Genomic DNA, 13,789 nt, shown 5'->3' with positions numbered 1-13,789 from the left:
GAAATATATGATTGACAGAATAACATGCAGCTACTATAAGGTAGTAATGTATAAGTAAAGTGAGCTCTTTTATCTATTGCTGGTTGGAAAAGCAATTCAGATGGATAAAGTCTGACACAGCTTTTTGTGTAATGATTAGAATTGTTCCTTTTTTGTGTGTTAACCACTAGAAAAACTTTTAAGAGAAATTGTCTTAAAATTGTCTTTTATTTCTTTCTCCCCTTTGCCCTGTAAGGTTAGTTACTCCGTTAGCAAATCAGAGAGGATACTGCTTGCCCTGTGTTGGTTTGTCAGCTTTCCTCTCTATGTTATAGTCATTATGAATGGCCTAATGAGAGTCGCTTTTCATTTTTCCATTTGAAGTGTGTGTGAATAACCATAAAATCACTTACTTTGCAAATATAATTACAAATGTGTTCAGAATCAATGAAAATAAGTTTTTGATTGTAAGCACTGCTGTTTCCCTTTCCTAAGTAATCTACTTGTGAATATATTTGAGTTATGCTTATCAACTGCTTGTATTTGTAAATTATATTACTTAATCCTTGAGTTGGAGAAGGCAATGGCACCCCACTCCAGTACTCTTACCTGGAAAATCCCATGGACGGAGGAGCCTGGTGGGCTGCAGTCCATGGGGTCACTAAGAGTCGGACACGACTGAGGACTTCACTTTCACTTTTCACTTTCATGCATTGGAGAAGGAAATGGCAACCCACTCCAGTGTTCTTGCCTGGAGAATCCCAGGGACAGGGCAGCCTGGTGGGCTGCCGTCTACGGGGTCGCACAGAGTCGGACACGACTGAAGTGACTTAGCAGCAGCAGCAATCCTTGAGTATTAGAATTGAACTGTTTATTGGATCATTACTTTATTATTCATGTTGTGTCATTATTCTTAGATTTCTGATTTTAATACTTTTCCTGAATTTATTCTTCTTTACTTCAGGAACACTGTCAATAAGTAGTATGTCAATAACAGTATAGGCTTGTCATGTTACTTGTGATGATTCATTATTTTTTAATCTTTGTGTAAAAACACACACACACACAAAACACATAGAAAGCATTGTGGTAGATTCAGTTCAGTTCAGTTCAGTCACTCAGTCGTGTCCGACTCCTTGTGACCCCATGAACCGCAGCATGCCAGGCCTCCCTGTCCATCACCATCTCCCGGAGTTGACTCAGACTCATGTCCATTGAGTCAGTGATGGCATCCAGCCATCTCATCCTCTGTCGTCCCCTTCTCCTCCTGCCCCCAATCCCTCCCAGCATCAGAGTCTTTTCCAGTGAGTCAGTTCTTCGCATGAGGTGGCCAAAGTACTCGAGTTTCAGCTTTAGCATCATTTCTTCCAAAGAAATCCCAGGGCTGATGTCCTTCAGAATGGACTGGTTGGATCTCCTTGCAATCCAAGGGACTCTCAAGAGTCTTCTCCAACACCACAGTTCAAAAGCATCAATTCTTCGGCGCTCAGCTTTCTTCACAGTCCAACTCTCACATCCATACATGGCCACTGGAAAAACCATAGCCTTGACTAGATGGACCTTTGTTGGCAAAGTAATGTCTCTGCTTTTTAATATGCTATCTAGGTTGGTCATAACTTTTCTTCCAAGGAGTTGCTGCTGCTGCTAAGTCGCTTCAGTCGTGTCCAACTCTGTTCGACCCCATAGAGTAAGCATCTTTTAATTTCATGGCTGCAGTCACCATCTGCAGTGATTTTGGAGCCCCCAAAAATAAAGTCTGACACTGTTTCCACTGTTTCCCCATCTATTTCCCATGAAGTGATGGGACCAGATGTGGTAGATTAGCAAACACCAGTTAAAAATCCGAAGACCTGTTCAAAGTGGCAAAACAATACTGGAACTCCCAATCCTAAGGCAGCATAGAGTGCTGGAAGTAGCAAGATCTCTGGAGTCAGCCAGACCTGACTGCAAGTGTTAGATCTGCAAATATGTAGGCACCTGGCACCAAGCTTGGCATACGTCTCAGAAAATGGTTACCAAGCCTAGTACTAATGAGGTTTTTAATGTTAAATAAGTTACTTGATCTTTCTGAGTCTCAAGTTTCTTCGTCTTCAAAATTAAATAATTGGAGAGGACAATTTGAGTGAAGATATGAATGCATATGTTCACTAAAGGGTATGTGGGGCTGAGTGGCTAGAGGCAAGTTTGTAACCACTGAATCTGATCATTTGATGGTTACTGTAACTATTACAAATATATGATGAAAATAATCTTACCTGTTTCATAGAACTTCTCTTTTACACATATTATCTCATTCCATATGCCATAAGATGTTCAAAATAATCATAGAAATGATCTGGGCTGCTTATGGATTTGTTGTTGATTATCTTTTATATATTTTTCTATAATCTTGTCAGAATATGAATTTATACTTTCAGATTTGAAATATATCCTGATGATTTTTTCATTCTCATTTCTAAACCAATTTTTAGGAACTAGAATATAAAGAAAATAAGTTAAAGAATTTAGAAGATTCTCTTGAAGACTATAACAGAAAATTTGCAGTAATTCGTCATCAACAAAGCTTATTATATAAAGAATACCTAAGGTATAGGTGTTAGCAAAACTTTATAAATATGAATGTAGCATGTTCTTATTAAAGTTAAGTAACAAAAGATATTTAGATATTTTCTTTTCCTTTATCCTCCTGCCTCTTCTCCTTTGCTTTGTGTTTTAGTTCCTTGTCTGTAAAATTCTGTGATAGTGATACTTTTTCATAGTTATTATTACCTCAATAACTTAATTATGTGAAATAACTTAATTATGTGAAAATGCCCAGATCTGAGTATTTTGTGAATATTATGGCACATATGAACAGTTCGTGTCAACAGTAGTTCTTTTTCATCACCAGCATCATTATTCATGTGTTTTCATAGAGAACTAGCCTGTTTCTTCTTATCTCTGCCATCTCATCTGTACTAATGGACTAATAGCTTTAGTAATAATTAGAATATCTGATCAAAGTTTGTTTAAACAGTAAGAATGATTATGATTTAATCCAATAAGAAAGCCAAAGCTAATTATAGGTGGGTCATGTTTGGGAATCTTCTAGTGTATGTCATGTTATCTCCTATGATGGTGCAGGAGTTAGGATTTCAAGGAAGATGGAACCATGTCCATTGAAGAAGAGGGGTGTTTTCTTTTCACACAATTCTTCATTTTTATTTATAAAATTTTTTCTAGAGGACTCCAGCAGACTTAGATCTCATTAGCCAGAATAGTAAATGAGCTGTCCAAGTCATATGTCCAGGTTTGAACCATTCAGTGCTGACACCATAAGTGGTTTATGCCAACCAAATTGGAGGTCTGGGTAGGCAATAATATCTTATACACCTTCTTTAAGTCTAATGATTTCTCACTTTGTATGGATTCTAAATATTTCACGATTATTTAACACTCAAATTTAAGAATAGGGTCAGAATACTGAGACTTGATTTCCAGAGTAAGTTTGGAATATTGATTATTTTCTTAATTATCTTCTGTTTTTAATAAAATGTTTACAAGATCCATTATCATTATATTGTAATAGTTATAGAGTAGTAATTTGTAGTTTAATTTGATAAAATAATTTCTTTTACCTTCATTTAATTAAATAATAATAATAACTTCCAGGATTAACCCTTTCAAGTGGGATTTTAACTTATGTTATCATATGTTGATTAGTTATAATTTCTCTTGTTTTATGGTAACTAAATTTCCATTATCTAAAGTTATCTCTTCCTATAGATTTACTGTATTGCTTTATTTTTAAATTCTTTAAAGTGAAAAGGAGAACTGGAAAACAGAATCTGAAACAATGAAAGAGGAAAAGAAAAGACTTGAGGATCAAATCCAACAAGATGCTATAAAAGTAAAAGAATATAATGTAAGTAAAGCACTTTTAAAATCAATATTCAATATTATTCAAACTAAGATAGCTAGATTCAACAAGTAATATAAATGTGACTTTGTGCAGAATTTGCTCAGTGCTCTTCAGATGGATTCAGATGAAATGAAAAAAACACTTGCAGAAAATAGTAGAAAGATCACAGTCTTACAGGTGAATGAAAAGTCACTCATCAGGCAATATACAACTTTGGTAGAAATGGAGAGACAGCTTAGAAAAGAAAATGGGAAACAGAAGAATGAATTGATGGCAATGGAGGCTGAAGTTGGTGAAAAAATTGGACGTTTGCAGCGTTTTAAGGTATGTCTGATTTTTTTCAACTCTGAAAGTTTTCAGACAAGAAGGATAATATGTAATAACTATCACTTGGATTAATAGGAAACAGTTACTAACATTTGACCATAATCGCTCCATCTGTTTTTTGTAAGAGTATTTTAATTGCAGACATTTCTCCCCTTAGTATTTTAGTATGCATCTCTTAAAAAAAAGTCTTTTTCTGTTTACATGACTACAGTAACTTTATCATACTTAACAAAATTGACAACAGTACTTTATATATTGTCGAATGTCCAGACCACATCCACATTTCCTTATTGTCCCTGGATCCAGTCAAGGACTCTGCATTTTCCTTGGATGTTTCTTATCCTAAATCTTTTTAATATAGAATCTCCCCCTTTTTTTCTCCTCCTCTCTGAAAAATACTGAATGTTTAATTATATTCTGTCATAATTTTATTTGTTCCACTAACCATTATATTTACTAAAAGTTATCTTTGAAGCTGTGGTTATATTCAAGGAAACATTTTTGGCAAGACTACTTTGTACTTTGTAAGTAACACTTTATATTGTGTCATTCAAGAGATGGAATATCTGGTAGTCCCATTTTCATGACTGATAACTGTGTTAAGGGGAAGACAGCCATATATCTCTATTTTTAAGTGATTTAGTTAATTAACTCTTTGGTAATGTTTTGATACCATGCAAATAATCAGTTCTTTATTAGTTCTCTAATGGTTTTAACATCCATTGGTAATTGTTGCCTGACCCAATTATTTCATCAGGAGTTGCAAAAATCATGATGTTTCTAGTTTATTATGTACTTTTCATTTATTAGCAGATATTCTTTTATAAAATAAACAGCTTTTCCTCATAAGCCAAAGCTCTTTGGTTATCTTGAAGTGTGGTTCCTGCTGTCAGACATAGTTTAAAGTTTCTTTACAGTTCTTATTGTCTTTATACTATCTCTGAGTAAGAATGTGTCATCAAAATAACATATTCTATAGTGATGTGAAGTAATTCTCCTTTGTGTGGTTATGATATACATTTGCTGTGGTTAGGCTCATTTGTTTTACATTTGTTTTCAACTTCACGGATAACTTTTTAAAAATTAAATTTGAATACATAAAGTATTTACACAAAAGATGTCATCAGAGAAATCTTACTTCTGTCCTTGTACCTTTTGCTTCATTATATTCCACCTGTTTGCCTCTTTTGTTGTTGTTTAGTGGCTTAAGTCGTCTCCAACTCCTTTGTGACCCCATAGACTGTAGCCTGCCAGGCTCCTCTGAAATCTTGCATGGGATTTCCCAGGCAAGAATACTGGAATGAGTTGCCATTTTCTACTCCAGGGAAATCTTCCCAACCCAGGGATTGAACCTGTGTTTCCTGCATTATCAGGTGGGTTCTTTAGCACTGAGCCACCTGGGAAGCCCTTTACCTCCTTTGCTGCTGCTGCTGCTAAGTCGCTTCGGTCGTGTCCGACTCTGTGCGGCCCCATAGATGGCAGCCCACCAGGCTCCCCCGTCCCTGGGATTCTCCAGACAAGAACACTGGAGTGGGTTGCCATTTTCTTCTCCAATGCATGAAAGTGAAAAGTGAAAGTGAAGTCGCTCAGTCATGTCCGACTCCGAGCGACCCCATGGACTGCAGCCTACCAGGCTCCTCCATGGGATTTTCCAGGCAAGAGTACTGGAGTGGGTTCCCATTGCCTTCTCGCTTTAGGTAACTGAAAATCCTTCTGTTTCCTTTTGCAAGTGTTAGCAAAGACACAAAAAGTGGCATGCCATGTGTATTATTCTACATCTTGTTTTACATCTGATCTTATAGCTTATTTAAGTATGTATATATTCGTTTGCGGAGAAAGCAATGGCACCCCACTCCAGTACTCTTGCCTTGAAAATCCCATGGACAAAGGAGCCTAGTAGGCTCCAGTCCGTGGGGTCGCTCAGAGTCAGACACGACTGAGTGACTTCCCTTTCACTTTTCACTTTCATGCACTGGAGAAGGAAATGGCAACCCACTCCAGTGTTCTTGCCTGGAGAATCCCAGGGACAGGGCGGAGCCTGGTGAGCTGCCATCTATGGGGTCGCGCAGAGTCGGACACGACGGAAGCGACTTAGCAGCAGCAGCATATTCATTTGACATGTCTGAATTTATATAGAGCATGTAAATCTTCCCTGGTTGCTCAGTGGTAAAGAATCCACCTGCAGTGCAAGAAACATGGGTTCAATCCCTGGGTCGGGAAGAGCCCCTGGAGAAAAAAATGGCATCCCACCCCACTATTCTTATGGGAAATCTCATGGACACAGGAGCCTGGTGGGCTCCAGTCCATGCAGTAGCAAAAGACTTGGACACGACTAGTCACTAAACAACAACAACAGTGTAAACCAAAGAATTCAAAGTAAAATTAAAATGTTACTTGAGTTCCTTGCCATCTCCTTTTAAAGATAATAGTGAGTGAAATTGTCATGCTAATAAACTTATCTACAATATGAAATGTTCTTATTTTTGTGTTATATTTTATAGAATGTTTTTCTTGGAGTATTACAAATATGGCTAGTATTTGAGATAGAAGGAAGAAAGAACTGGAATTTTCTTCCTCTTCAGCCTAAATTTTTGTTTGTTTTTGCAACACTTTGAAAGCCAAAAAGAAAAGGTGGGGCTGTTATTTTTAAAGATGTGAAACATGATCTTCCTCACCACACAGCAAAAGTGAAACAGAATCCCAAGGGTAAGGTAGAATAGGGAATACTTATTTCTATAGAGGAGTTTTCAAAATGAGGTCTGAAGTACTATTACAAATATTTTCCCCTCATTATTCTACTTCAGAATGAATTATAACCATAAATAATTTGGGGGGTTTTTTACTTTTTTTTTTTTTTTTAATTTTTGGCTCTGCCACTTGACTTGCTGGATCTTAGTTCCCTGACCAGGGATTGAACCCAGGCCACCACAGTGAAAGTGCTAAGTCCTAACACTGGACCACCAGGGAACTCATAAATTCTTTATCTTTCTCATGTCATAAATTTGGTTTTCTGTTCAGACATTTCTTTTTGGTGTTAATACGATGTCTTTAAGTAGTGACTTTCATAGCTCTGTAACTAAAGAGTTGAAGATAAACCAAGTAATTTAGACTTCGATACTATTTATTCTAGATAGCTATGATTCAAAGAAGTTTTTTTCCCCTATATAATGTTTCTTTTCTGTGAGCAAAAGATTTTCTTTAATTTTATAGCGAGTTTGTTTAATAATAAATAATCAGAAATAGGGACTTCCCTGGTAGCTCAGTGGTAGACAATCTGCCTGACAGTGCAGGAGACATGGTTTCGATCCCTGATCTGGGAAGATCCCACATACTGTGGAGCAGCTGAACCTGTGTGCCACAGCTATTGAGCCTGTGATCTGGAGCCTGGGAACCACAACTCCTGAAGCCCGCACGTCCTGGCGCCCGTGCTCTGCAGCGAGAGAAGCCGCCATAGTGAGAAGCCTACGCACACCTAGGGAGTACGCCTGCTGGACACAACTAAAGAAAAGCTGCGCAGCAACAAAGACCCAGCACAGCCAGAATTAAAAAGAAAAGCAGAAGTAGCTAAACTCTAAATGTTACCTGCAGGGATGCAAATTTTGCCTTTCAGTTTTCAAAAGACAAGTTTTTTTAAACCTTACAAAATTTTAAAAAGCCATCCAAAGATATATTCTAAGTGATATGCTTTCTTGCTGCTGTATATATACTTCTCAGATTAACTGAATTTCATTTAACTATGACAGGAGTTATAAAATAATTCATTTTATTTTTGTTAAGATTTTCAATGTCCAAATATCATTTCTTATATGAAAGTAATTAATAATTATTGCAATATGTTTTCATATAGGATACATCTGATTCTTTTAATGATTCTGAAATCTGTTTTGCTTTCAGCTGTATTATCTCAAAAGTGGCTAGTGCTTTACCAGGAAAAAAAAAAACAACACTTCAATTCAATGTATCTTTATTTACATAGGAAATGGCCGTTTTCAAGATTGCAGCACTACAAAAAGTTGTAGATAATAGTGTCTCTCTGTCAGAACTAGAATTGGCCAATAGACAATACAATGAACTGACTGCTAAGTACAGAGATATCTTGCAAAAAGATAATATGCTTGTTCAAAGAACAAATAACTTGGAACACCTAGAGGTAAGTTGATGTGATCCTTAAACCTTGTGATATGAGCCTCTCTTTGTGTGTGAGGGGGGTGGTATCTGTAGGTACAGAATAATTTCTGGACAGCTTCTTCCAGGTCATCTTCCTTAGCCTATTTGCGGAATTTAGCTGAATCAGACCTCTTAAACCAGGCACTTGAAAAAAGAATGTGGAACATATAGAATAATGTAATCAAAAGAGAAAGCATTATTAAGCATCCACCGTTTTCACTTACCCTGACCTCTGATTGCCTCATGGCCCATAGTTTTGGGGGATGGATGTAGCAGAGAGTAGATGAGACATAAATCTCTCTTCCTGGACCATGGATGACCTCTGCAAATCTGTAGCCTTTCTTACTGTCTGGAAAGAGAAAAGTGGCCTGGAGTATCTTGGTTTAATTCAAGTCTATGAAATAACCCTGGTGGCTCAGATGATAAGGAATCTGCCTGCTTTGCAAGAGATCTGGGTTTGATCCCTGTGTTGAGAAGATCTCCTAGAGAAGGGAATGGCTACCCACTCCCAGGATTCTTGGAGAATTCCATGGATAGAGGAGCCTGGTGGACTACAGTCCATGGGGTCGCATAGAGTTGGACAGGACTGAGTGACTAACACTTTCATGAATAGGACCCAAGACCCTTTATAATTCTCTTCTAGCCACTTGATCTTCATATGTTTTACATTAAGCAAAACAAGCTCCTGTTTTTGTTTCTCTTCTTCATCAAAAGTAAGAAATTATGTCTTTTGGTTCATTTTCTTTTATGATACTCATTGAAATAGAATGAGATCTAAATCTTTTGGTTTGAAAGCTCTCACTTGCTTCTCAGTTGAGTTCAGTTGCTCAGTCGTGTCCAACTCTTTGCGACCCCATGAATCGCAGCACGCCAGGCCTCCCTGTCCATCACCATCTCCCGGAGTTCACTCAGTCTCACGTCCATCGAGTCGGTGATGCCATCCAGCCATCTCATCCTCTGTCGTCCCCTTCTCCTCCTGCCCCCAATCCCTCCCAGCATCAGAGTCTTTTCCAATGAGTCAGCTCTGCACAGAGTTTCAGCTTTAGCACCATTCCTTCCAAAGAAATCCCAGGGCTGATCTCCTTCAGAATGGACTGGTTGGATCTCCTGGCAGTCCAAGGGACTCTCCAGAGTCTTCTCCAACACCACAGTTCAAAAGCACCAATTCTTCGGCGCTCAGCTTTCTTCACAGTCCAACTCTCGCATCCATACATGACCACTGGAAAAACCATAGTCTTGACTAGACGGACCTTTGTTGGCAAAGTAATGTCTCTGCTTTTGCATATGCTGTCTAGGTTGGTCATAACTTTCCTTCCAAGGAGTAAGCGTCTTTTAATTTCATGGCTGCAATCACCATCTGCAGTGATTTTGGAGCTCCAAAAAAGAAAGTCTGACACTGTTTCCACTGTTTCCCCATCTATTTCCCATGAAGTGATGAGACCAGATGCCATGATCTTAGTTTTCTGAATGTTGTGCTTTAAGCCAACTTTTTCACTCTCCTCTTTCACTTTCATCAAGAGGCTTTTGAGTTCCTCTTCACTTGCTTAGGGAGGCATATTCAAGAAAATATTCTGAATAGCTTTCAGTGGCTCCTACACAGTTATATGTTTTTGTTGTTCAGTTGTTCAGTCATGTCCAACTCTGCGACCCCATGGACTGCAGCATGCCAGCCTTTCCTGCCCTTCACCATCTCCCAGAGCTTGCTCAAACTCATGTCCATTGAGTCAGTGATGCCACCCAACCATCTTGACCTTTGTTGTCCTCTGCTCCTCCTACCTTCAATCTTTTATTTTTTATCCTGCTTTCAGTCTTTTATAATGACACAATTATCTGAGTCATTATTTATTAGTATTAACTAGAAATAATCAGGATCAGTTTACTTTTTATTATTTTTGTTGAAGAGAGATGATTATATTAATTTTGTATAAAATTCTGCATATTTAAGTGTGATAATAATCTCACCTTTTCCCCATCTTTTATGTCTGCTGTCCTCACTTCTCTAACATTAAAAATTATAGATATGAATGAATAACTTTTAACTTTTAAAATTTATTTTCCCAGATAACATTTTTCATTTCTACTCAAACCTTAAACTTTTTTCTATTTGTAGTATATCCTTTTCTCTTCTTTACTTCCTGTATCTCAGTTATAATTCTGAACATATGTGCCTCTCTACTGGGAAGTCTTAGTTTTATTCTCTACCATTATTATTGTGGTAATGATTCAGTTCAGTTCAGTTCGGTCACTCAGTCGTGTCCAGCTCTTTGCAACCCCATGGATTGCAGTATGTCAGGCTTCCCTGTATCACGAACTCCCGGACCTTACTCAGACTGAGGTCTATCGAGTTGGTGATGGCATCCAACCATCTCATCCTGTGTCATCCCCTTCTCCTCCCACCTTCAGTCATTCCCAGCATCAAGGTATTTTCCAATGAGTCAGTTCTTCGCATCAGGTGGCCAAAGTATTGGGAGTATCAGCTTCAGCATCAGTCCTTCCAGTGAATATTCAGGACTAATTTCCCTTAGGATGGACTAGTTGGATCTCCTTGCAGTCCAAGGGACTTTGAAGAATATCGTCCAACCCCACAGTTCAAAAGCATCAATTCTTCAGTGCTTAGCTTTCTTTATAGTCCAACTCTCACATCCATACATGACTACTGGAAAAACCAAAGCTTTGACTAGACAGACTTTTGTTGGCAAAGTAATGTCTCTGCTTTTTAATATGCTGTCTAGGTTGGTCATAACTTTTCTTCCAAAGAGCAAGCGTCTTTTAATTTCATGGCTGCAGTCACTGTCTACAGTGATTTTGGAGCCCCCAAAAATAAAGTCTCTCACATTTCCATTGTTTCCCGTCTATTTGCCATGAAGCAATGGGACCAGATGCCATGATCTTCGTTTTCTGAATGTTGAGCTTTAAGCCAACTTTTTCACTCTCTTCTTTCACTTTCATCAAGAGGCTCTTTAGTTCCTCTTTGCTTTCTGCCATAAGTGTGGTGTCATCTGCATTTCTGAGGTTATTGATATTTCTCCCGGCAGTCTTGATTCCAGCTTGTGCTTCATCCAGTCCAGCATTTTTCATGATGTACTCTGCATAGAAGTTAAATAAGCAGGGTGACAATATACAGCCTTGACGTACTCCTTTCCAGATATGGAACCTGTCTGCTGTTCCATGTCCATACTTCCATGTTACATTCTACTTGCTGCCACCAGAATGGTCATTCTAAACAGGAATCTGACGATGCCCTTCCCTTCCTTAAGGGAAGGTTATGAAACTGTTGAGTATCCATGTTGGCCAAAAGTGAACATGGCATAAGCTAGTGCTCAGAAGGTTAGGATATACAAGATGTACAAGTATACAATTTTATATACTGGATATACAAGATTTTAATGATTATTTTAAAATAATATTTTATATGTATGTTCATACAACATATATACATGTGTATGTCTATATTTGTATTACATATAGGGAAACTTCTACTTTTGTTAAAAAAAAAAGTTGGTGAGCTTTAGGAGATTATTGTGTGAAGTTAAGACAATGTCACTTCTGTGGTATTAGTCAAAATTACAGGGTCCTTTCTCAGTGATGTTGCTATTTTATTTAGTGTCAAAATGTATCCCTAAAAGAACAAATGGAGTCTATCAGTAAAGAACTGGAGATTACCAAAGAAAAGCTTCACACTATTGAACAAGCCTGGGAACAAGAAACTAAATTAGGTAAGTATTATGACTCTGATAATATAAAATAATTAAGATCTAATAGTGAGTATTTTTTCATTTAAAGTTCTCTTTCTATACCAGATAGATAAAAAGGAAGTTGTTTGATAAAAAATGAACTCTCTGCCTAACTGTTTAATTTAGCAGGCAGTTGATGAATACTGTGTTGCACTAATCTCTACCAAGATTTGATTTTTAGTTATTAAATTGGATTTGTTTCTAAGGAAATCATATGTGCTAAAATTTATGAGTTAGCATTAGGTATTATATTGAACCATTTAAGAATTAATGCAGATGATAATTTTGAAATATCTGTATTTTAATGATAGTATAATGAACTCTTTCACTGTGTGTAAAGTTATATTAGCAATATATCATTTGATATTTTTAAATTAAAAGATGACCTTAAGCATATTGCTACAGTTTCACTACTATATCAATTTTGTATTACCTTATACATGTTTATATATTTTATATACTTAAAACTATAATAAACATTGTATGCTATATTTAGTAGATACAAAATATTTCATTTTTTATTCATTATACTTATAAATATTCATACCATAAAGTACTGTGTTTGAGGGATTAAATCACCCACTTTTCTAAGTTTTGGTATTGCTTATTTATTGCTGCTGTCAACATTTTCATGTGTATCTAACAGAGATACTATTGTCTCAAAGGGTATTAAATTCTATGTGGCTTCTGCTAAGATTTTCCATATTCATTTTTCAAATGGTTTTCCTAGTTCATGAGATTTAAGTTATTTTATCTTACTAGCATTATGCTTTCCAGATAAATTTGCTCCTTTGGGTAAGGTGTTTCTTTTGTTTTCTATACCTTGGAGCTCTAATGTTTTTCAAGGTTTCTGTTACTGTTAAATTGTTAACAGATGTAGTTTAGAGAGGCTTGACATTGGGAAGTCTAAAATAAGCTACTTTTAGAAATGTGATTTTTAATTCATTAAGAGATTAAAAGTGAATTGACTTTCGTCTAACTCTTAAATGAAAGAAGATGAAATTTTAACTGAGATAGAGAAAAGAATATTATATACAGTTTCAGTAAGCTCTTTGTTCATCCTATCCTGTGTCTCTTTAATAAGTGCTGAGTTCCTTATAGAAATTCCTTAATTTCAAATACTTTAATCTCTCTGATACATGGCTTTGTATCACTGAATTTTTAAAAGCTTTTATTTCCTGTTGCCCTTCCTTATCTCTTTGTTTATTAGTGTCACTTTATTACTTTTTTTCATGCAGGAATTGATTGGTGTTGGCTGTTACTCTCCCTAGGACACTCCAAATGCAGAGTGTCTCTTTTCACTATCAGAGTTTAGCACAAAAGAAAATGGAAAGGGGTTTTATGTTCTTTGTATATTTATATTTACTGCAACTTTTTTTCTGTCCTTCATGGTGGTTAGTTGCCTAAATGGTTCCATAATGTTTTCCTAACACATTTAGCTTTCCAGTAATGTTACTATTAGTTATTTGATCACTGCCTGCAGCAACTATTTTAGATATATACAGGACAAAAGGAAGTACTTCTTAAAACTGATGTAGACACCAAAACAATTTGCCTGGTTTCCAAAAAATTTATGTACTTTTGAGCAAACTCAGTTATAGAACTCAAGCTTGTAAAGCTAGAAAGATAGAAGGGCATTATTGTAAAAGACAAAATGAATCACTGCACAGTTCCTTAAAAT

The 13,789-nt window shown here is 36.7% G+C and overlaps 1 protein-coding gene across 21 annotated transcripts in view; it reads left to right on the top strand.

The window, feature by feature from the left end:
• The window catches only part of CEP290 (centrosomal protein 290), a 95,897-nt gene that overhangs the window by 33,203 nt on the left and 48,905 nt on the right, over positions 1 to 13,789 (top strand). For all 21 annotated transcript variants that reach the window (XR_015164800.1, XM_086403765.1, XM_086403753.1 and 18 more), the window contains 5 exons: positions 2,451 to 2,566; positions 3,781 to 3,883; positions 3,974 to 4,204; positions 8,184 to 8,357; positions 11,979 to 12,090. Coding sequence is in view for 20 of the 21 variants with exons in the window: in XM_086403765.1 (XP_086259891.1) it covers positions 2,451 to 2,566; positions 3,781 to 3,883; positions 3,974 to 4,204; positions 8,184 to 8,357; positions 11,979 to 12,090 (736 nt within the window). In the remaining variant the exon portion in view is untranslated. The remainder of the gene's footprint in view (positions 1 to 2,450; positions 2,567 to 3,780; positions 3,884 to 3,973; positions 4,205 to 8,183; positions 8,358 to 11,978; positions 12,091 to 13,789) is intronic.

The sequence above is a fragment of the Bos grunniens genome, chromosome 5, assembly GCF_055505025.1.
Source record: "Bos grunniens cultivar Pamir isolate PY7600 chromosome 5, Bosgru_T2T1.0, whole genome shotgun sequence".
NCBI lineage: Eukaryota > Metazoa > Chordata > Mammalia > Artiodactyla > Bovidae > Bos > Bos grunniens.
Note: the sequence above shows the minus strand (reverse complement) of the source record. Positions and strands in the feature narration are given on the sequence as shown.